General features: G+C 37.6%; 1 protein-coding gene across 1 annotated transcript; it reads left to right on the top strand.

Moving 5' to 3' along the window:
* The first annotated feature begins 1912 nt into the window (after positions 1-1912).
* Positions 1913-22340, top strand: SNRNP48 (small nuclear ribonucleoprotein U11/U12 subunit 48). The gene is made up of 9 exons (XM_017526740.2): positions 1913-2122; positions 5559-5672; positions 5984-6044; positions 6896-6970; positions 12828-13016; positions 14416-14537; positions 17155-17243; positions 17775-17939; positions 21500-22340. Exons 1-9 carry the CDS (start codon positions 1967-1969, stop codon positions 21546-21548), a joined length of 1020 nt encoding a protein of 339 aa, XP_017382229.1. The 5' UTR covers positions 1913-1966; the 3' UTR covers positions 21549-22340.
* The last annotated feature ends 1875 nt before the right edge of the window (positions 22341-24215 follow it).

Here is a 24215-nt window from a genome sequence, read left to right as displayed (position 1 = left end):
TTTCCAGACCAACCGGCTAATTATGGAAATACAAATAAAAAGGATACCGTGGGCAGACTATGGATACATTAATTCCATACTCCTCTCTTACCAGCTTCTAGCCCACTTCTGTATTTTATGGTGCTGCCTATTCATAGTCTTATGACCATTTAATTTTGAGGTGAGGACTGTGCTATCTGCCTTTAGAAATAATTGTTCACCAAAAAATTCCTCCACAGTTTCTTCACAGGGGTAAACAAAGTGCAAAAGGAAACCAAGGTTTGACACTCGGGCTTGAAAAATTTTTAAAAAGTAATCGAAAATGGGTTAGATTCTGAGAGTTAAAACCACTTGGGGAAACTACAAAGGTTAATTCCAGGTTGTGGGTAGGAAATGTACAAAGTTAAGCTTGTGTTATCAAAGCGAGAAAGCATTCAAGGCCTAATAGGGATACGTCAAAGACACATATGGCTTAATGTGGCTTCCACTGGCCATATTTGGGACAATTTGACCATCAACAAGAATTATGATGTTAAAATTCAATAATATTATATTGAATTTAAAAAACCTTAAATCAATAACTTTAAAAGCACCTTGATTCCTTAGCAAAGAAAACACTAAAATGGAGGTGTGGAAAGAATGTCAGTTAATAAACATAGAAGGCATGATACTATTACAGAATCATTTATAACTCCTATGTAACAACAGATTCAGTGAAGGACTGTATAAAGTAGTTGGGGAACAGGGTATTCTTAGGGTCTCAAGGTATAATCCACAAATTGCTTACCAATTCCTAAGGGGAAAATGTACCATTAGAATGAAGAGATGTAGCCACTACCTTTACCAAGCGAAAAAATTTAGCATTACTAATATAATTTACATATGCATCCCCCTGGGTTGTAATAAGAGGTACACAACATCTCTTACGTAGTATTCTTGCAAAAGTGCTCAAACTGAGTCTAATTATGAGGGAAACAAAATCTGACAAATCCAGAATGAGGGACATTCTACAAGACAACTGCCTAGGCTCATCACATTTAATGATTTAATTTAAAAATGAGGGTGGGCCGGGCGCGGTGGCTCACGCCTGTAATCCCAGCACTTTGGAAGACTGAGACGCGGGGATCACAAGGTAAAGGGATCGAGACCATCCCGCCCATCATCTAGAAACCCCGTCTCTACTAAAAATACAAAAATTAGGTAGGCATGGTGGTGCGTGCCTGTAGTCCCAGCTACTCGGGAGGCTGAGGCAGGAGAATGGCTTGAACCCAGGAGGCAAAGGTTGTAGTGAGCTGAGATTGTGCCACTGCACTCCATCCTGGCTACAGAGCAAGACTCTATCTCAAAAAAAAAAAAAAAAGGGTGAAGGAGGCTGATCTGAATTATGGATTGAAAGAGACAATAACTATAGCTCACGGGTTGAAAAACAAAACTGCTATAGAAATAATTTTGGGGACAATGGGGATATTGGAATATGAACTGTATAATAAATGATTTTATGAAATTACTGATTTTCTTAGATTTGATCATGTATTGCGTTACGCAGGAAAATGTTCTCAGAACATGTATGCTAACGTATTTGGGGGTGAAGAATCTGCAACTTAGAATTCATCAAAAATAAGTGGGTGAGGCTTTGAATGTGGAGAGACGAGATGGAGAGAAAGGTGGCAAAATGTTCACAGTGAGCTGAAGCACGGATACGCGAAAGCTCATTGTACTATTTAAAAAACTTTTCTGTAGTTATAAACCATTTTTTCTGAAAAAGTGCAGGAGGGCGAAGGTCTTTCAGGGAAGGACAGCGCAAAAGCAGCCGCGAGCTGAGAAAACATCGGAAAACGCCTTTCAAAATAACAATCCCGCCCTTCTCGGGGCTCTTCCCTATAGGCTGTTCCAGTCACGTGGCGGCTTGGCCCCACCCAGAGCTCCCAGAAGCCCGCGCGCGACGTCTGCGGTTCGGTCGCTTCCTCCTGGCTGGTGGGTTGCAGCCATGGAGGGGGAGCCTCCACCTGTGGAGGAGCGGCGGCAGCTGCAGGAGGAGCTGAGCGAGTTCGTGGAGAGCTGCTGCCGGACGCTGGAGGAGGTGACGACGTCCCTGGGCTGGGACCTGGATAGTCTGGATCCCGGGGAAGAGGAGGCGGCGGAGGTGAGGGGCGCGGCTGCGGGGCCGTTTCGGGGACTGTCGGCCCGTGGTCTTCTGTGGCACAGGGAGATCCGCACTGGAAAGCCGCGGAGGGAAGGCCGAGGAGTCCCCGTTCGTATGCAGCGCTGCGGTGGGTGCTGGGGACCGGAGGGGTGCCGCGGGCGCTAGAGCAACCCCGACGTCTCTGGGTCCCGGGCTGGGGCGCGCGAGGGCCTCCCGAAGGCTCCACGGTGACCTCCTGTGCGGCGCTCCCGCCGAACTTCGAGTTTAAAGAAAAAGAGGGGCCGGGCGCGGTGGCTCACGTCCGTAATCCCAGCACTTTGAGAGGCCGAGGCGGGAGGATCGCTTGAGCCCAGAAGTTCGAGACTAGCCTGGGCAAAATGGTGAAACCTCTTGCCTACCAAAAGTACAAAAATTAGCCGGGTGTGGTGGTGTGAGCCTGTGGCTCCAGCTGTTCGGGAGACGGGGGCGGGAGGATCGCTAGGCCCTCTAGGCTGCAGTGAACGGAGATGGCTCCACTGCACTCCATCCTAGGCGACAGAGCAAGACCCTGCCTCAAAACACAAACAAACAAAACTCAGGTCAAGATGCGATGAGTGAGGAGGGAATGGCAGATTTGGTATTTATTTAGAAAGTAAGTGAATGGGTCTCAGAGCGCTGCAGCAGGATTGGCGGTTTGCATTGTCATCTGTCATACGGATTCCGCAGTTGCACCAGATTCCTGTCAGGAGAGCTGGAAGTTTGCCAGTTAGCCTTTCTATGCCTTAAAATTGGACATTTCTGACTGGGACAGCACCGATTCTAGGATTATTAAAGGATATCACCAAGAGATGGTAACTGGCAACTCTCGTGGACATTAGAATGGCTTTTTAAAAAATGTAGGCAAGTGTATTTAGAGTGAACAATCATGATTTTTGTTTGTGGGGTGTTTTTTGGTGGTCTGAGAGGAAGGGAAGTGCTCCAATTGGGGTAATTCATTATTTTTAGTATTATTTCTGGGTTTACCAGGCTGTAATAATTTTTCCTGGGTTTAAGTGACATCACTGATTCCCCAGAGACCTTTAAAATATATTTGATTTCTGTGTATACCATTCATTATTTATTGTATTAAAAGCATAGTGGAAATTTAAAAAATCTTTATTGTTCATTTAGAGAAGTGTTTGAAGCTGGGAATTCCATTGGAGTGGGGCTTACCAGACCTTTTTATACATTGTTTACTCAGCATTGCAGTAACATTGGATTCCTTGTATTAACATTTAAATAGCACTTTGAGCCACTTACAATACATTACTTCATTCAATACTCATAATAACCCTATGAAGTAGGTATTGTTGGCCACATTTTATAGATGAGGAAAGGGACATAGAGGTGATAATTTGTCCAAGAATACACTGCTAGTAAATGGCAGGTAGGATTTGAACTCAGGTTGTGGCTCCTGTGAGTCTGTGCTTGATCGCTATGCTGCCTCTTTAAAACTCTTGTAAAATTCCCAAATTCTGACCATCCGCTGTGGGTTTACATCTAATTTTTGCAAAACCAATATTGGATAGTCAGGAGAATGACTTGGTTTGAAAATACTGCTTAGTGACATCCATAGTTCTTAGAATGAGTGCAATCCAATAGTGAATCTTCCCATTTCCACCAGTGTTTTAGTACTGAATTTAGTGAACAACAGTTATAGTTCCTGGTCCTGACCGAGCTTGTTGTCTGGTGGTGGTGAGGGAGAATACAGAGAACTCAACCATTGTTATCATGGGTCTATGATGGGTGGAGTTAGACTTGCCGTAGTATACTTTATTGTAGGCTGTGGTGGACAAAGTTGTGGTCAATGAAGGCTCCCTGGACAAAGTGAATTCTAAGCCGATAAATAAAAGTGAGCTGAATTAGCTAGGTGAAGCAGGAGGGTGAGGGGTGAGGGGAAGCATCAACAGCATGTGTAGAAGTTCAGAGAGAAGGGAGTGACCAAATGAGGAAGTCTCAGTAGTTAAGGATAGCTAGAGCACAGATTGTGGAGTTAGAGCAGAATGATGATGGTGGGTAGAGGCCAGATCTCAAAGGTGTTTGTCAGCTATGTTAGAAAATCTAGGTTGTTTTGTTTTTTTTTTAATGAAGGCAGTGGGGAAATATGGAAGTATTTTAAGCCAGGCATATCATAATCATATTTACCTTTTAATAAAATAATAATTGCTTACATTTATTGGATGCTTGCTATGTACCAGGTCCTATTTGAATTCCTTTATGTGTATAAACTTAAGTATAGTTTTTTAAATCTTCACAATCACTTTGTAAGAGAGGTCCTGCTATTATTTTCATTTTATATAATAGATGAGGAAAATAAGGCAAAGAGAGATTAAGTACTTTACCCAGTTTCATGCAGACAGTAAGTGGCAGAGCTGGAATTCAAACCAGCTACAGGATGGAGAATGAAGGGGAGGGCAGCAAGACTGGATGGGGTGGGGGAGAACATGAGAGAGATTGAGCAAGCGCAGTCAGGAGATGCCTGCTGTATTTCAGGAGACAGATGTTGATACCCTGAATTTGCGAAGTGGCAGTGGAAATGGAAGATGCTGGGGGATTTTCAGAGATATTTAGGAGTTAAATTGGCAGTACTAGGTGATTGACTGGATGTGGGTGATGAGGGAAAAGAGGTGGTTTCTTGCTTGAGCAGGTGGGACCTTTCACTGAAATAGAAAAGTACAAGAGGAATAGGTTTGAGGGATAAGAGATGATAAATATAATGAATTTATTTTTGTTCATGTTGCACTTTTAGTGTCTTTAGTGTATGGTACTGGAGAGAAACAAGGTATAAAGATCTAAATTTTGGGAGTCCTTACTTTAGTGAGACTTGTAGCCTTGAGATCTTTCAGTAAGCATATATTAAATAGTAAAGTCAGTGGTTATATTAATACTTACATGAAAACGAGCATCTAAAGGGGGACAAATAGAGCAAGGAAGACACATATTTAGAGGAGATCAAGTAGAAGGAGCCAGAGAAGTAGAAAGAACGTGAGGTATGTGTCAGGATGACAAATGGACAATTGGGGTGTGACCTTCTAAGAGTTCAGATATGACAAGACAGTGACATATTCTTTGGTTTTAGTAGCAAGGTTGTTAGTGACCTATTGACTGGTTTCAGTGGGGCAGTGAGTGAGGAATGGTTGTAGGTGAGGTTGTTTAAACAGTGAATGTAAACACATCTTTCAGAGAGCTAGGCTTTGAAGGAGTAGAGAGAAGACGGGCATTTAGGGGGTTAGGGGTTGAAGGGATGTTTTTTTTTTTTTTTTTCTTCAATGCATACCCACATGGGGGTTGAGAGAGGCCTGTAGAAGATGATGCACTAGACAGTACTGTTAGATAATTAAATAGTAAACATTTAATGGGAATAATTATTTAAATATTATGTACCTATTTTCTTTGTTTCTGTTTTATTTTTTTATAGGATGAAGTTGTGATATGTCCTTATGATTCCAATCATCACATGCCTAAATCGTCTTTAGCAAAGCATGTGGCATCTTGTAGATTGAGGAAAATGGGCTATACCAAAGAAGAAGAGGTACCATATATTTACCATATTATATATATGTCATAGGTACCATATATTTACTATGTTATATATATGTCATGCGTTTCACACATTAATTCACAATTTTAGAAGTTATATTATGAGGCTCTCTGACATAAAATAATAGCCTTTATTTGAAAGGTAGGATGGCACTTTCCTAATTTCACAAATTGTGAGAAATAAGTAATACTGATCTATTGTTTCTGTCAAATCTTAAAATAGTCAATTATCTGATACTTAACACTAAGGTTTTTTTTTTTGTTTTTTTTTTTGTTTGTTTTTTTGTTTTTTTTACTGTTCAGGGTGAAATGTATAATGCTGAGTTTTTCTATGAGAATGTGAAGATACCTTCAATTACTTTGAGTAAGTATTAAGTATAATTTAAAAATATCTTAGTGTAGGTATTGATTTTCCATCTTTCCATTATCAAAAGAGTGGATTTTTTAAGTATGCTTATAATTAGGAAGGACATTTAGTACCTTAAGAGAATGTAGAATTAATTAATGTACAAGGAAACTAATTCACAAAATCTGAAGTTTAGAGACCAGGCCTGTGTTAATAGGCAGTGAAAACCTTACAAAGCTTTGTACAGTAGAGCAGACACCTTCCTTCTCAGTTAAAACAAAAATTTGAGCTTGTGACACAGACTGAAGATGGACATTTGTTCCAGGGATTCACAGCATATATAGAGGTTAAAGTCTTGGGCTCTGGCAAAAAATGTCCTGATTCACCTCCTGTTTTTATCATGAACAGATGTGACTTTCAGCAAGGTAATTAACCTGTTTGTTGCCTAAATTTCTTTAAAGTGGAGGTGGTTATAGTAGCACTTTGTGAGAATTAAGTGATATGTGTAATATTTTTAGAATAGTGTCAGGCGCTTATCTGGAGGCAGCTAGGGGGTCACAGAGTTGTGACCATTACAACACAGGCTTCAATAATAGTTAGCTATTACTGATCGCTAAAATTTGTCGCTGCTGCTGCTGTGTGCCTAATTATAGGCGTGAACTGCTTGAAGTCTGGTTACTTACTAGGCTGTAGATAAATCTGAAAGGATTCTGTGTTCAGATTTTGTAGACAGGGATGTGGATGTTTCTTAAGATTTTGGAAGGTCTGTCCACATGCCCAGAGAGCTTGGATCAGAAACCAGTTAATCATTTAATTGTGGTCACTGATGATTCATATTGTATTTATGGATTTTTTTTTTTTTTTGGCAGATAAGGACTCACAATTCCAGATAATTAAACAAGCTAGAACTGCAGCTGGGAAAGACAGTGATTGTTATAATCAAAGTAAGTGGCATCACAGTTTAAGTGAATTAATGAATCAAATTATTATTTTTTTCTTATAAGCATGTTACTAATTTTCTTCAAGAAAAGCCTGTGATAACAGCTACATGGGAAAGATTAGGTTTTACATTTAACATTAGGCTAATTTGCTTCGTTTCAATCTTCATTTGTTAGATATTTCCTGTTAAGATACACCAGAGTCTTACTAGGTCACTTTCTTAGCTAGGGGTTTATCCTTTTAATTACCTGGTGATTTATAGGTGAGGTTGCCTTGTGGCTAATTAAAAAAATTATTATTTAGTAAATATAGACAGTCTCAATTTAATGATGGTTTAATTTAGGATTTTTCAACTTTATGGTGGTGTGAAAACAATACATAACCACAAGGTATTAGACTTTAAGCCCTAGGGATTCTTTTATCAGAAGCTGGGCTGCATTTTCAACTTAAGGGTATTTTCAGTTTACAATGGGTTTGTCAGGATATAACCCCGTGTAAGTCAATAAATGCCATTGAGTGAGGCTCTTTTACCCTGAGATTTCCTCTCTTGAGAGTGTTGAAATGCAATGTAAAGAAAACGTTTAGGCTAAAAGAGATTAGTCTCCACAGCTACCCTCAGGTTATTACCCAGTAAGTGACTTGGTTTGAGGTAATGAATGCTTGGGATCCCCTTCTCAGAAAAAAAAAGTATAAACAAATGTTTTACATATAATTTCAGAGGATTCCTATTAACAGATCTTTTCATGGCCAGCTTTGGAGCTGGGTTAACGAGTTTCTGCTTGGGAACTTCAGCAGGGACTAGGTTGGAAGTTTTAAGCATAAGCTTCTAGGAAGTTGAAAGAAAACTTAATCTGTCAAAAACGTAGACATAGGCCGGGTGCAGTGGCTCACGCCTGTAATCCCAGCACTTTGGGAGGCTGAGGCAGGCGAATCACCTGAGGTCAGGAGTTCAAGACCAGCCTGGTCAACATGGCGAAACCCCTCCATCTTTACTATAAAGTACAAAAATTAGCTGCGCATGGTGGTGGGTGCCTGTAATCCCAGCTACTCCAGAGACTGAGGCAGGGAGAATTGCTTGAACCCAGGAGGCAGAGGTTGCAGTGAGCCCAGATGGCGCCATTGCACTCCAGCCTGGACGACAGAGCGAGACTCTGTCTCAAAAAAAAAAAGACACAAATGAGTTAATAAAAATCTAAATTTCTAATGAACCTAGATATGACATCTAGCCAAAACTTGAACAACCTAGAAGGATTTCTGCATTGTATTGTCTTCTTTAAACTTTCTGCAGGTAGCTTTCTCTGGATGTCTTACCTTTTTTTCCTCATTGTTTTTTCTAGCTGAATTATATTTACCAGGCTGTAGTCATGGTTGGTTTTCCCCCTTGTTGAAGTTGAGGATCTTTACCAAATATGTTCTAAGCCAGTATCTAAGCCAGGATTTGATGTCTTAGAGTTGCACTGTGGCTTCAGAAGGAAGACCATCTTATCCTTAGCTGTCTATATTACATGGGTAATCTACAACAGCCAAAAGCACATTTCTTTTGGCTGTTCCCACTTTTGTCAGTTCCCACTTTTGCCCCTGTCAGCAGAACTCCAGGTTTTTTTCTTTGAGGGAGACAGTTGACTCTCATTTTATTTGGAGAGATTACTAGTCAAGCCTTTTTTGGCCTCTGCTGTTTATTGGTTCTACTCATATCCCCTGGTAATGTACCCATAAAAAAGTAGAGGTTTTTGGTTTTTGAAGGGGTTAATACTTATTGGAGATCATCTAATCCAGTGTCTGCATTTTATATATAAGAAAACAAACTCTGCCTGATAGAGACATGATTAAGTTCTAGTGTGTTCTAAAGGGCTTCCATATTTTTATTTTTTAAAAGCTGCTTTTTTTTCTAAAGCTCTTTTATGAATTACATTTCTCTTTCACAACAAGCTTGTGATAAGTCAAACGGAACTTTCCTCTGCATAATAGGTGAAGAAACAGGCACACAAAAGTGAAATAACTTGCCTTTGCTAAATAATAGCAAAGTGGATTCAGAACTAAGTTCTGAATTTTGACACAAACTCTGAACTGAGTTGTTTGATTTTCTGTTAGAAACCCTACATTTAGTAAAATTTGTGGACTAGGATTCTAGATATTGCTCAAATTTATTTATTATATCTTTCATAATGAAGTGGAAGCATATCACCAACTTCATATCTCTACATACTAATTGTGACTATCAGTGCTGTTCATTGTTTATTCTACTTGGTGTAAACCTGTTTGAAAGAAATAAAAGTAGCTGCTTGGCCATGTATTAATGACAACAACTCTTAGCTTTTGTCTCCTTATCTGTAATGTAAAACTCTCCTAGAGTTGTTGAGAGGAACAGCAATAATGGATGCTAAAGAAGCCCTAGCTCCAATAATTGGTAGCTACAATGCTCTAAGTGAAAATTAATGTACAGAAAGTAATATTAAGATAATGAAATGGATGAGTTTTTTTATATATGAGTAGTTCAGAAAATGTTCTGCTTTTTAATTTATAGGACAGTAATAAGGTAGATTTGGACAGTGAACTTAGTTGTTTACAAAAGCAGAGAATTGCTTTGAATAGTTCTCTCAATAGGTAAGAGGAACTTTGATTTTGAATTTTCACACTATTCAAAAATTGTTAACAGTAACTTTTTATGTGATCTGTAACACTATTAAAAACTTTTTTTTTGGCCGGGCACTGTGGCTCATGCCTGTAATCCCAGCACTTTGGGAGGCTGAGGTGGGTGGATCACCTGAGGTCAGGAGTTCAAGACCAGCCTGGCCAACATGGTGAAACCATGTCTCTACTACAAATACAAAAATTAGCTAGGCGCAATGGCGCGTGCCTGTAATCCCAGCTACTCGGCAGGCTGAGGCATGAGAATCACTTGAACCTGGGAGGCAGAAATTGCAGTGAGCCGAGTTGGTACCACTGTACTCAAGATGGCGCCACTGCACTCCAGTCTGGGCGACAGAGTGAGACTCTGTCTCAAAAAAAATTTTTTTTTTAAAAATATCCTCTGTAGAGTTATGCAGTTTTTAAACAAATTATTTTTCTGGCTCACTTATGTCTTAGACATTTTAAGATCTTTTCCCTCAAAACAAGAATTTCTTTAAATATCTTATTGATATATTTACTTTGAAGGGAGAATGACTAATATCAGAAATTTTAGATTTCTCCATCTAATTCATATTTTATTTGTTATAACTAAAATGTAAGTTTTTTGACAAGGTTTTATGTATGTTTTCATTTCCTCTGTAATGTCAGGCCTAAATTCAGTGTACAGAATTCTCAATCTGTTAAACTTCATGAAAACTCAAACAACCATTAGATCTACATACTTATTTTCAGATATAGTTACTTTGGTTAATTTTTTAACCAAGCTATTTCAATCATAAACAATCATTTTATATGTAGTGGTTTATCTTTTTCCTTCAATATTAAATATTCAAGTGGTATACTTCAGTATCATGAAGTGTGTTTGAGTCATGGCCATGATGTGAAGATCAGTATACTATGAAAGAAACTTAAAAAGACAGGATAGAATGGCTTTAGAGCCAATCTGTTCCTATCACTTGTGAGACTTTGGGCAAGTCATGTATGTTACTTCTATGACCCTTAATTTCTGTATCTGTAATCTTAGGGAATTGACTCTGAACGAATTCTCCCTAAAATTCTGAATTTGTATCTTTGTGACAATACCTTCTACTACTATTTAATGTTGCATGTTACATGTTTAAGATCTCCTTTGATGACAAAAGTGACTAACAAGAATGAGAATTGGCATTATTACAACAATGGATTAGAGTTTCAATTTGGGGTGATGAAAAGGTCAGAGATGGATAGAGGTTGCACAACAATGTGAATGCACTTCATGTCTCCGAACACTACACTGAAAACAATGGCTAGAATGTTAAATTTTATGTTATATATACTTCGCCACAAAAAAACCTGCAAAAACAGACAGTCAAAGGGTCATAGAATTATTATAATTACAGAACATTCATATGTACCTTTAGATCACTTAGAAACGTGCATTTTGAAAATTTACATCTTATGTAAATGTAAGTTTATTTAAGTATGTTTATCCTTTTTGTTGTCAGAAATATCTGTGTTCCGAATGAACTGAATGCAGTTTGTTGCTTAACCTTTCCTGTACTTTTTCTTTTTCAGTAATTGGGGTGAGTATAAAGAGGAATTAGGAACCTGAGTGTACTCCTTATTTAAAGATATTCAGTATCCTTTTTGCAAATGATATCCTTTTAAAAGTATCACTCAAATTTCTAAACTTTATCTTAATACCTGTCACATATTATAGTCTTGAATTGGAATTTTGGTTGAATTTCAAGGAATTTAAGTATCAGTCTTCATCATAAAGAAATTTAAGATGAATAAATTGAAGAAAGTGCTAAAATAATTTAAGAAGGAAATTATATTTCTTTGTTTAAAAATAATAGGCAAAGGTTTATGTGGAGCTTGTTTGTAATACATCATTATTTTCTAATCTTTTTCTCCCAAATTTTTATAGCCTATATTCAAAGGAATTAGGCTTATCAAAGTTGTTTTTATAATTTTGTATTATAAAATGCCTACTATAATTAGAATAAAATTGATTGACTTGAAAGGGAACCCTTTTTTCCCACTAATTCAAAATTCTTTGACTAGTAAAAATGGCCATATATTGTTATCAATAGCCCTGTTAAACCATGGCCTCAGATTCATTGCAGCTCTCCTCTTAATATGTAGACAAATAGTACCTCTTTTTTGTTGTAATGCTTAGTTCATAGTATGGTCTTATTTGAATTCTTTTGCCTCTACCTAGGAACTTAATGAGGTTAGACTTTATCAAATATAAGTATCTGGAAAGAGCTACTGATTTTATTTGTTCTATGAACCAGTTACTACTTTAGAATAAGTTAGCAAACAATGAAAGGATTCCTTTAGTAGCTCATGTTCTTTGTTTGCATTAGTGAATAATGAAGTCTAGAAAGAATTGTTTTAAATTGCTTTTTTTACAGTTCCAATCATTTTTTTATTTGAGAAAATTTGAATCTCAAAACAAAAATTTTCTTCAGTGTTTAATACATCGTATCAAGGTATTGTATTTCCTTTTTTTTCACTAATGAGCAGATTTTAGAAAATTCTGTAACTACTGGGGGGCACTGCTATTAACTTTTTTCAATTAATTTGGTTAAGCCACTGTGCTTCCTCCTTAGGAAATTAAAATGAGTTTAGTTTCAGTTTAATCTGTCTTTTTCTGGCCTGAGGAGATGTTGGACTTCTGCTACTTAATTAATTATTTTTTGGCCCCTAGCTCTAAGTCCTTGCACAAGTGTAATATATTTTGAATATTGACCATCTAACTTGATGTCTCATACAAAAAGATATTTTTTACACAGTTTTTAATATTTCCATAGTTTATTTTCAAAGAGACTATAATGCATATTACTTATTAAAAGCATTTTTTCCCAACTTTGATGGCGAAAAGCATATCAACAGATAACTACTTTCGTAGATGGGTAGCCTTTTAAAAATTGTTACCCAAAAGGTTTTCATAGAGCAAATTGTCTCTTACGGTTATTCCTGCCTGCCTTCCTGGGATCTGTCTTTATTATTGTTGGAGAGAATAGCAAACATCCATAATTCATTTTTTTTTCATGGATATTACATTCAGGATAGAATTGTTGTTTGTCATTTATTGCATAGGTTGATATTTTGTATAGTTAGGGATTCTTATGAAAAAAATTTTTTAATAATTGCATTATGAAAGCACATGTTTAAAGATAATTAGATTTTATGTTCACAATGCTTCATGTATTGTTTATTCTTGTGATTTTATTTTTACTTTAGGGATTTATTCTTCATTGCCTGTTGAAGTTCCTCTGAATCACAAACGGTTTGTTTGTGATCTAACTCAAGCTGATCGTCTTGCCCTGTATGATTTCGTAGTTGAGGAGACAAAGAAAAAGCGCTCTGATTCTCAGATCATTGAAAATGATAGTGATCTCTTTGTAGACTTGGCTGCCAAAATCAATCAAGGTTTGAGATGCACATCATAGCTTTACATTTCTTCATTATCATTTTATTGAGTATTATTAAGATGATTTAATTGTCAGGCCACTTGGCCTTAGAATAAAGTGGTTTTGTAATGTTTAATATTGACATGCAGTTGGCCCTCTGTATCTGTGGGTTCCACATCCATCAATCTGACCAACTATGAATTGAAAATATTTGGAAAAAGTAAAAATGGGTAGTTGCCTCTGTACTATACATGTAGAGACTTTTTATTCTTGTCAAAATTCCCTAAACAATATATTAACAACTATTCATACAGCATTTACATCATATTAGGTTTTTGTTTTGTTTTAAAAAAGACAGAGTCTCCCTGTGTCGCCTAGGCTGGAGTGCAGAAGTGCGGTCTCAGTTCACTGCAATCTCTGCCTCCCAAGCTCAAACAATTCTTGCGCCTTAACCTCCCGAGTAAATGGGATTACAGACATACGCTACCATGCCTGGCTAATTTTTGTATTTTCAGTAGAGATGGGGTTTCCTCACGTTGGCCAGGCTGGTTTCAAACTCCTGGCCTCCAGTGATCCTCCCACCTTTGCCTCCCAAAGTGCTGGGATTACAGGCATGAGCCACTGTGCTTGGCCTCTATTAGGTATTGAAAGTAATTTATCCTTTAATTTGGGGAGGAGATGAAAAGAAAGGAAAAAAAAGAAAGTAATTTAGATGTAAAGTGTATGGGAGGGTGTGTGTAGGTTATATGTAAATACTATACCATTTTATATCAGAGACTTGAGCATCCATGGATCTTGGTATCCTTGGGGGTTCCTGAACAATCCTCCATGGATACTGAGGGATATTTACTCGGTACCTGAGGTTTTGCTCTGACTTTTACATTAAATGTACCTTCTTTCTGTAAGAATATTAAAACTGTGGGAGGCTGAGGTGGGCAGATCACAAGATCAAGAATTCAAGACCAGCCTGACTAACATGGTGAAACCCCATCCCTCCTAAAAATACAAAAATTAGCCAGGCATGGTGGTGTGCACGTATAGTCCCAGCTACTTGGGAGGCTGAGGCAGGAGAATCGATTGAACCCAGGAGGCAGAGGTTGTAATGAGCCAAGAGCGCTCCATTGCTCTCTAGCCTGGGTGACAGAGTGAGACTCCGTCTCAAAGAAAAAAAAAAAAGAATATTACAACTCTGTTGTTACTTTAATCTATGTACCTAAGCACTCTTATGTTCAGCTAATGGCTAGAGAAAAGGAATGATAGAAAACTTAGCCCATGTATAGAGATAATACACAGTGTTTATTTAGAATGTTTTGTGTGCTACTCTAAACAAGTTAAAATACAGGATTGTGATGTGTTTATTTGATAATTCATAGAATTTAAAAGCTTTGGAGGTTACAATAATTTTATTCTTTCATTAGATAATAGTCGAAAAAGTCCAAAATCCTATCTTGAAATTCTGGCAGAAGTAAGAGATTATAAAAGAAGACGCCAGTCCTATAGAGCTAAGAATGTTCACATAACCAAGAAATCCTATACTGAGGTAAGTTTTACATAATCTTTGTTGATAACAAAAATTTCCCTTAGGTAATTTTCTAAATCTGTTCTATGAATTTCCACAATTCTTTGGAAATTTTCTAAAAGTGTCATCAGTGTGGCCACACCTGATTTGTATCTGTTCCATCACCTCTAGACTCACCCTTCAGCAGGCAAAGGCTTTCATAGTACAAAAACCTTATATAAAACAGTCATACAATCTTAAAAGATAGCACCTTGTGAGAAAGTAGTAGTGTATCAGGGTAAAAGCATGAGTTTGGGCTTTAGGTAGACCTCACCTTGAGTTTTGATTCTGCCCTTTCTTGTTGGCTCTTTGACTTCAGCAAGTTATTTGAGCTTTTTAGATTGAATGTTTTCTTTTCATAATAATTATATAATCTCTGCAGGGTTGTTACGAGAATTGACTGACAGAATACACGCAAAACAAAGAATATTAGCTATTACTTTTTTTGTAGAAATCTTAGCATATTTTTATGTACTCTAGTAATATTTGGGCTTAAGAAATGTGTTGATATACATTATACATTAGTCTCTTGGTATATATCTAGACTTATTTTCAGATGCCATTTAATGGCTTATTAGAGTTGGTGAATTTTTTTGGTACCTTTCCCAGACTCTACAAATAATTTCCTCATCGATTCCCTAATTGTTCCCATATTATTTCTTACTTCTCTCTGATTTAAAAGACCTTCCATAATCTGGCCTCCTTTTCCAAAGCATTTTCTTTCACTTTAATCAAGCATGTCTCTTAAACTATATCTAATTGCATATAATTATTCTTACCTCCATGCCCTAATACCTATTATTTTCTTACCTGAAATGTTGTTTTTGCCATTTTAAATCTTGTTGAGTTTAAGGGCCACCATTCCCATGAGATGCTAGTTGACTCATCTATCATTAGTTTATTGTACTAATATTCTGTACCACACAGCTTAGCTCTAAATTTTATGCTGTTCTTTTTACAATTAAAGTCTGACTTTAGACTTACCTTTGTAAAATTAGACTTACCTTTGCAAGTAGAGATCTGGGTCCCTGTCATACTACCTTGGTGATTCTTAGACTCCCTAAGATACTTGGCTCATCAGTTGTTTTTAGTCTGGTCTCTTGATAACCTTTGTATTCAAGCTTAAATGTTGCTGCTAGTATTTTTTATGATTTTATAGTTTATCTTTTATTGTGGAAATATTCAAACGTATACTAAAGTGGATAGCATAGTCTAAGGAACTCTTATGTACCCATCACCCAGCTTCAAAAATTGAAATATAAAATTGGTAAGGACTTCATAGAGAAGGTAGCCTTTGAGGAAAAGGGAGAAGCCAGGAGGAGTAAAGGAATGTCTGCTTATTGACTCTTTCTTATGTGGTAGACCTGAGCTAGGTGGGTTCTGTGCAGACATCAGGCTTCAAGGAGCTTATGTAGAGCTATTGACAGGGAGGGAGGCTTGTAGGCCTGCTGGGAGGCTCGAGAGCTGGAACTTGAGATATGTGTGTGTGACTAATGTTACTCCACTAGGTTGGACCTTAGCATATCTTAGGTTTTCCATGGGATAATATAATGGAGGAGGGGAGGTGGAAGATAAGGATTTTCTGGGTAGAAGAACTAGCATTCTGAAAAGCAGATAAAAGTACAGGAGTTTTTCAGAGACTCATTAGTAATCCAGGGTGGCTAGAGGCTGATTTCTGTCTGATGTAGTAAAATCCTGGAGGGCTTTGAAGGCTTCATTAAGGAGTTTGGATATTGTTCCATTTTACTTTGGGAGCCATTGAAAGTTTCTTTAAGGTGGGGAGAAACACAGTCAGGCCTGAATGACAGTGTTTTTGAGATTGCCCTTTGCCCCCTATACCTTTTTTCTGAAAACATTTTCTGTTTAATCATGAGGAAAGTGTAAGCTCCTCTTTTAGTTTTGTCTTTGCCTCTGCAGTGACTAATCCTGTGCTTGGTGGCATGAGTAAATAGGAAAGGAAAAACTTTCCAATGGTTCTTATGGGTAAGGGATTTATAGTGTTATTTGGAAAGTATCTGTGAAGTGACTGTACATTTCATATTTTGTCTTATTAAGTCATATGATTAAGTCAAGATGACTTAATTATAAGGTTTTAAAAATTTGTAAATAATCTCTGACAGAGATATAAATTGCAAAACTAAAAATAGTTCCAAGAACTCCCATTATTGCCTTTACCCAGATCACTCATTGTGATCTGTTATTTTGCCACATAACTTATCATTGGCACTCTCTGTCTGCACATTTTTCACTCTCTCGATCTCTATGTATACATATTTTTCCTCTGAATTCTTTAAGAGTTAAATTACATACATCATGACCCCTTTATCCCTAGTATGTATTTCCTAAGAGATATTTTATTACATAAAGTTAGTACAGTTAGCAACTTCAAATTTAATATTGCTATAAAACTTTAACCTACTATTCATATTCCAGTTTGACCATTGCCTTTTCTGTGTTCTCTGAACTACACATGTCCCACAGTCTTTTATGTCATAGTGCTTAGTAAATATTTGATTATTAGCACTGGTTTTTCTAGCATTATAGTCTTAATTTTTTGAGCAGTTTTCTTACCTGAAATTCGGTGCTTACCTCTCCTAAGGTGATTCGAGATGTGATAAATGTGCACATGGAAGAACTCAGCAATCACTGGCAAGAAGAGCAAGAGAAAACAGACGATGATGCTGAAAAGTATGTCATTATCTTTATTGGTGGAAATACTCTCTTCAATCTCTTAGTTATAATTGTTAAATTTTAGCATTTCTAAAACCCTTGATAGCACACCGTATACTCATCAAAATGCTTATTGTTTTTTGTCAGTGTTCTCAGATTTGTTATACCAGAGTTGTTCTGACATTACCCTTTGACAGTTTTCAGGGGACAAGCATGTTAGTGAAATATTTAAATAGCAAAACATATTAACATTTATGCCTAGTATTCCATTATTGGGACGCCAGGCATGTAGGCCTTGTTTATATCCTACTGCTCAAGGTCATCGCCAAGGTCTTATTGCAAAAATTCAAAAGCTTGCAACCTCAGGCATAAATGGGTTAAGAGTTGTGTTTCTTTGTCGTCTGATACGGGTTATAAGATTGTGCATATTTAGACCATATCTACCATTAGTTTGATATAGAATATTGCACTTTAGGCTGGTGTGTCTGTGTGTGTATACTGGAGACAAGTGACAAAACAAACTGATTAACATTCTTTTCTGTGTTTTAGGAATGAAGAAAGGAGATCAGGTTCAGTAGATTCACGACAGTCTGGTGGAAGCTATTTGGATGCTGAGTGTTCACGACATAGAAGGGATCGGAGTAGAAGCCCACATAAACGAAAAAGAAATAAAGATAAGGATAAAAACTGTGAGTCGAGAAGAAGGAAAGAGAGGTGGGTCTAACCTTGCATCATCCAACACTGAATTCTCTATTTTTTAGAAGTAGAACAGGCTCTTCTGTTGTAGACCATGCTGAGAAAATAGATTTTAAGAATAAGTTAGAGGCTGGGCGAGGTGGCTCACGCCTGAAATCCCAGCACTTTGGGAGGCCAAGGTGGGTGGATCACAAGGTAGGAGCTTGAGACCATCCTGGCTAACACGGTGAAACTCCATCTCTACTAAAAATACAAAAAAATTAGCCGGTGTGGTGGTGCGCGCTTGTAGTCCCAGCTGAGGTGGCTGAGGCAGGAGAATTGCTTGAACCTGGGAGGCAGAGGTTGCAGTGAGCCAAGATCATGCTACTGCATTCCAGCCTTGGCGATGGAGTCAGACTCCATCTCAAAAAAAAAAAAAGAAGTTAAAGTAAGGAGAGTAAACAATTGATGATGATTCCTAACATTCATTATAGTTCAGTTCAAATAATCATCACTCTAGTGACATAGTTCTCTACATGTGTGATTGGATATTGGTTTCTCTTTTTTATCTCTTACTTGCTTGCTTCCTAAATAGGACATATGAAAGTAATGTCTAAGTAGGATGTAACTGTGTTAAACAGGTGTTTTCCTAGATCCTTTTCTTCTGCTCATTCCTTCCTTCCTTTCTCTTATTCTTTCTCTTTTTTTTTGAAATGAAGTCTCGCTCTGTTGCCCAGGCTGGAGTGTAATGGCGCGATCTCGGCTCACCGCAACCTCCGCCTCCTGGGTTCAGGCAATTCTCCTGCCTCAGCCTCCTGAGTAGCTGGGATTACAGGCATGCGCCACCATGCCCAGCTGATTTTTTGTATTTTTAGTAGAGACGGGGTTTCACTATGTTGACCAGGATGGTCTCGATCTCTTGACCTCGTGATCCACCCGCCTGGTCCTTCCAAAGTGCTGGGATTACAGGCGTGAGCCACCGCGCCCGGCCATTCTTTCTCTTTTTTTTCTTCCAATTCGTCAATTAAGGGTATATGGGGTCAGAGAGAAGATCTAAATTTTGTCAGTCAATTTGGTCCTTGTTGGTAAAATTTTGATAGCTCAAGAGATATGAATTAATACCGAATAGTAAATGTAAATCATTTGAAGCATATTTCTGTACTCCAGCTGCTTACAAGGCATGTACCTAGATCTCAAGTTCATTGAGCCTATAACTAAACTTACCTTTTTCTCAGTCTGCTCCCTTTTCTCCAGCATTCCTATCCTGGTTAAAGAGATGACTCCCATCTATTACCTAAGCCAGAAATCAAGGAGTCATTTTAGATACTTCCTTCCACTCCTTAGTGTCTGGTCAGTTCCTAATGAAATGATGGTCATTTTCCTAATTGTTCTACTTGTCTCTAAATTTACTGCATATGATTCTATCCCTTGTATACTGCTAGAATGAATAGTCAACTCATAGGACTCTACTGGCGGTCTGGCTTGGTGGCTCACACCTGTAATCCCTACACTTTGGGAGGCCAAGCTGGGTGGATCACTTGAGCTCAGGAGTTCAAGGCCAGCCCTGGAATCTTGGCCAAACCTCATCTCTACAAAAAATACAAAAATTAACCTGGCATGGTGGTGCACACCTGTGTTCCCAGCCACTTGAGGGGCTGAGGCAGGAAGATTGCTTGAGCCTGAGAGGTTAAGGCTGCAGTGAGCCATGTTCGTGCCCCTGCATGCCAGCCTGGGCAACAAAGTGAGACCCTATCTCAGAAAAAGTGAAAACTTGCTGGGCTTGGTGGCTCATGCCTGTAATCCCAGCACTTTAGGAGGCCGAGGCGGTGGATCACGAGGTCAAGAGATTGAGACCATCCTGGGCAACATGGTGAAACCCCGTCTCTACTAAAAATACAAAAATTAGCTGGGCGTGGTGGCACGCACCTGTAATCTCAGCTACTCAGGAGGCTGAGGCAGGAGAATTGCTTGAACCCAGGAGGCGGAGTTTGCAGTGAGCCGAGATTGCGCCATTGCACTCCAGCCTGGGTAACAAGAGTGAAACTCCGTCTCAAAAAAAAAAAAAGTGAGAACTCTTAAGTGGCAAAATTCACATTCTTTTGAATGGCTCTCAAGACTTCTGGGATCCTGGCTCCTACCTACTTGTATTTTGCTACCACCCCATGAAATGCATAACTTGTGCTCTAGCCAGCCTGAGTTACTTACAGTTCCTCATCCACACTGTGCCACATCAATGCCTTTCCACTTTGTGTTCTGCTGCCTACCTCTTTTTAAAAGCCTGCTTGATAAACTCCTCCTCATCTTTTAACACCCATCTCAGCCATTTCCTGAAGCCTTTTTCCCACTCATTCAAGCAAAGCTGATCATCTTTTCCATTTTGTCACCACCCTACCTAGCTCATATTTGTTCTTGAGTTTAATGGTTATTATCACTACTAGACTGTGAGCCCCATGAAGGCAAGGTCTGTATCTTACTTCGTTTTATACACACAGTGCTGTCAAATATTAGGCTATCAAATAATATCCTGTCTCTCCAGGGCCACTGGTAATCAGGAATTAAAGCTTATTGTATTGGTTTGATGATTTTGTTCATCTTACTATCATTCAGTTAATTAGGTGTAAAGCCAGCTATGACTTAGTCCTTTTCTTATACAAATGAAATATTTGCTTAGTAGTCCTTTTGGATTCATATGCTATTTTATAATAATTATACATACACAAACTAATTCTTGATTATTAAAATTGTGCTCTTTCACTTCCTTCAGGTTTGGTAGTGCTTCTTCTACTTAAGTAATTTTTGACATTTCTAATCAATCCCTATTGACTCAAATACATTAGAAGTCCTCAAAAATCTAAACATTAAATAATTTTTATTTAAAGAAGAGAAACTGGATATAAACAAGAAATACTTTTCAACAGGCTAATCTTTGATATACACACCTGGGGTGGACTGAATTATAGGTACTTGGTTTATCTCACATAAACTGGAACAAGTAAAACATTCATTTAGAATTTAACAGTGATTTTTTTTTTAAAGAGTATATATGAAAAATGCATTATGAAAACTAAGAGACAGGCTGGGTGTAGTGGCTCACGCCTGTAATCCCAGCACTTCAGGAGGCCGAGGCAGGCAGATCACCCGAGGTCAGGAGTTCAGAACCAGCCTGATCAACATGGTGAAATCCTGTCTCTACTAAAAATACAAAAAATAGCCAGGCAAGGTGGTGCATATCTGTAATCCCAGCTACTCAGGAGGCTGAGGCAGGAGAATCACTTGAAGCTGGGAGGCAGAGGTTGCAGTGAGCTGAGATCGTGCCACTGTACTCCAGCCTGGACAATAAGTACAAAACTCCATCTCAAAAAAAAAAAAAAACGCTAACAGACAAAACTGAAATAGGAATAATAATAATGATTTTTTTAAAATTATGCTTTGAAGTTCTGCTTTAAAATTAATTGTAATGTATATGTAAATGATAACTAGAAAATTCATTTCAAATAGGATATGAAAGTGGTATATATTACTGTTGAATTATTTTAAAGCTCTGATATTAAAATGTCCATCATTTATAACCATTTCTTTTGGTACCTCTTTTGTTTCAGGGATGGGGAAAGACATCATAGTCATAAAAGAAGAAAGCAAAAAATATAAATGAAGTACTTGTACATGTATTAATTATGCTTATGCCATGATAACCAATATGCTGATATATTAATTGGAATTGCTTTGCATAGGAGAATGTTTTTATGATCTGTTTAGTGCTTATTATTTTCCAATAAATATACTTCAAACCGTTAGTACACTCTTATGCCCTACAACTTTGTTTTCCTTATATTTTAATAGATGGTTTGCTTCCTATAACTGATCTTGTTTTGTTCTTTTTTGCTTATATATGTATCTCAAAATTCTTTAAAAAATCAATATTTATCATATGTAAATTAAACATGAATATATTCTCATTGCAAAAAACTACATCTTATAAATAAGGCTAACCCTTTGAACACTGTCTGCAGTTCCTGTCGTCACGCCAGTGGTGACTACTGTTTACCACTACACTGGTGAATTGTAATAGGGAAAAACAATCTAAATATTGAAGAGAAATGGCCTGACAAATAAAATATAATGTAGTCATAGGATAGATTACTGTATTAGAGTTAAAAGAAGTAATCTAGATCCATATTAACCTGGATTGGTCTCAGAAACATAGTGCTCAGTGAAAATAACAAGTTATAGAAAGTTATATACAAAGTATATATACATACAAAACAATACTGTGCATTTTCTCTGGCTATATAATGTATGTAAATATATTTTTAAAGGTTCAGAAGAATCCATACCAAAGTTGTAACAGCGAGTAGGGGGTATAGATGAGAGATTGGGGTGCAAATCAGGATTGAGAGAGTGGTCAAAGGGAACTTTAGCTTTATCCATAACACATTAATTAAAAAGTTATTCATGTTTCATTTAATTTAAAATATACTGTCATGTTGTGTTTTGTAAATCAACAGAATTGAGGTACTATTTACATATATTTAATTGCACCCTTTTTAAGTATATATGTTATTGGGTTTTGACAGATTCATACCTCTGTGTAACCACCATCACCATCAAGATATAAATATTTTCATTGCCCCCAAAATTCCCATACCCACTTTCCCAATCAATTCCTCTACCCCTAGCCTAGGCAGCCACAGATCTGCTTTTGGTTACCATTGATTAGATCTATCCTTTCTAGAATTCATGTAAATGGAATACTGCAGTAGGTACTCTGCCTTCTTCCACTCTGCAGATTTTTGCGATCGATCCCTGTGTGTCAGTTGACTGTTTTTTTCTGTTGCTGAGTAGTATGTTCTATGGTATGTCGGGTCATTCAGGTGAAACTTCGACATGAAATGTTAAGCATCTGACATCTAAATAGCAATATTTTGAATGTTGGAAACTCAGGTTAAATATTTTGTTTCCAAGTAGAAATGAAATCTTACTATTTCAGTAAGTAGCTGACAATGACAGAAAGATTGATAGGATTTGGATCAGATTGGCTGTTAGGCTTCAAGTTTGGGAAACAGCTCTCAGACTTATAAATTAGAAATCAACAGGTTACTTGCCAATATTGCTGTCATTGTACTTAATTTCTAAATATATAAAATCCGCATTTAAAAATGTAAAAGCAAGGACTTGGGAGTGACTGATGAATCATTAAATTGCTGCTTTAATAGATCAAAACCACTGGAATCACCAGGAATTTCATATTGCTTCATATTGTGTGATAATTTGTAATTTTGTTTTAAATTATGATTTCATTGATTTTACTAACTGGAAGAAACAGAAGAGTAAAATTGGCATATTTAGGTTTTTTGTAGAAGAAAGAAGTTAAAATTAGGAGTGGATTGGGGGGAAATAGAACAGTACGGAGAAAGGAAAAGATTGAAAATGTAACCAGAGTTCTTTAAAGCTCACATTTTATAGTATCACTGCTGCAAACTAATAAAATGTGGAATTGGATGCAAAGAGGCATTTGTTTGATCCTTGAATGAATTAATCTTACATACTTACCTGTTTGTGTTTTGGACCTTTCATTACTTGAGAGTAGGGTTTATACCTCCATCAGTGTGACCCCTGTGCCTGCAACCTCATAGTTGTTAATTTGTAATTTTAAATTTTGACAAAAGCATTTTCACAGCCCTGTCACATAAGATCTAGTTTTTAATGTCTAGAGTGATGCTATGAATAATTACTATAGCTGCTGTCCATCTTGCCCATCCATTAAGATACCTTCTCACCAACATTTCTAATCTACTGTCTGGGGTGCAGTGGTGCAGTCCATAGCTCAACTGCAGCCTCAAACTCCTAGGCTCAGGTGATCCTTTTGCTCTGGCCTCCCATGTAGCTGGAACTATAGGTTTGTGCCACTATACCCCGGCTAATTATTTTATTTTTTTAGAGACGGAGTCTTGCTATGTTGCCTAGGCTGGTCTTGAACTCCTGGGCTCAGATGAGCCTCCTGTCCTCAGCCTCCCAAAATGCTGGGAGCCACCAGGTACCAAGGGTGAGCTACCACACCTATCTAAAAAGTATATACTTAAAATTTTTTTTGGAGAGACAGGATCTCACTATGTTCCCCAGCTGGTCTTGAGCTCCTGGCCTCAGCCTCCTAAAGTGCTGGGATTACAAGTGTGAGCCACTGTTCCTGGTCACTTTGAGATATTGACAAGTAAATTGCTGTACAAAGCCCAGGGTACTGGTTAGATTCAGTAAGAAACTGAACTCAGCACTCAGAATTTTAAATTATATCAATGATCTTCAAGTATTTGCCACTTT

The sequence above is a fragment of the Cebus imitator genome, unplaced genomic scaffold, assembly GCF_001604975.1.
Source record: "Cebus imitator isolate Cc_AM_T3 unplaced genomic scaffold, Cebus_imitator-1.0 Scaffold43, whole genome shotgun sequence".
Lineage (NCBI taxonomy): Eukaryota > Metazoa > Chordata > Mammalia > Primates > Cebidae > Cebus > Cebus imitator.
The sequence above is the reverse complement of the archived record's forward strand: the minus strand, read 5'-3'. Positions and strand labels throughout refer to the sequence as shown.

Excerpts from the sequence above, each read along its gene's own strand:
- SNRNP48 (XM_017526740.2), top strand. The coding sequence starts at position 1,967 with ATGGAGGGGGAGCCTCCACCTGTGGAGGAGCGGCGGCAGCTGCAGGAG. Across the intron at positions 2,123-5,558 it reads GGGAAGAGGAGGCGGCGGAG|GATGAAGTTGTGATATGTCC; the intron begins GTGAGGGGCGCG and ends ATTTTTTTATAG. Across the intron at positions 5,673-5,983 it reads GCTATACCAAAGAAGAAGAG|GGTGAAATGTATAATGCTGA; the intron begins GTACCATATATT and ends TTTACTGTTCAG.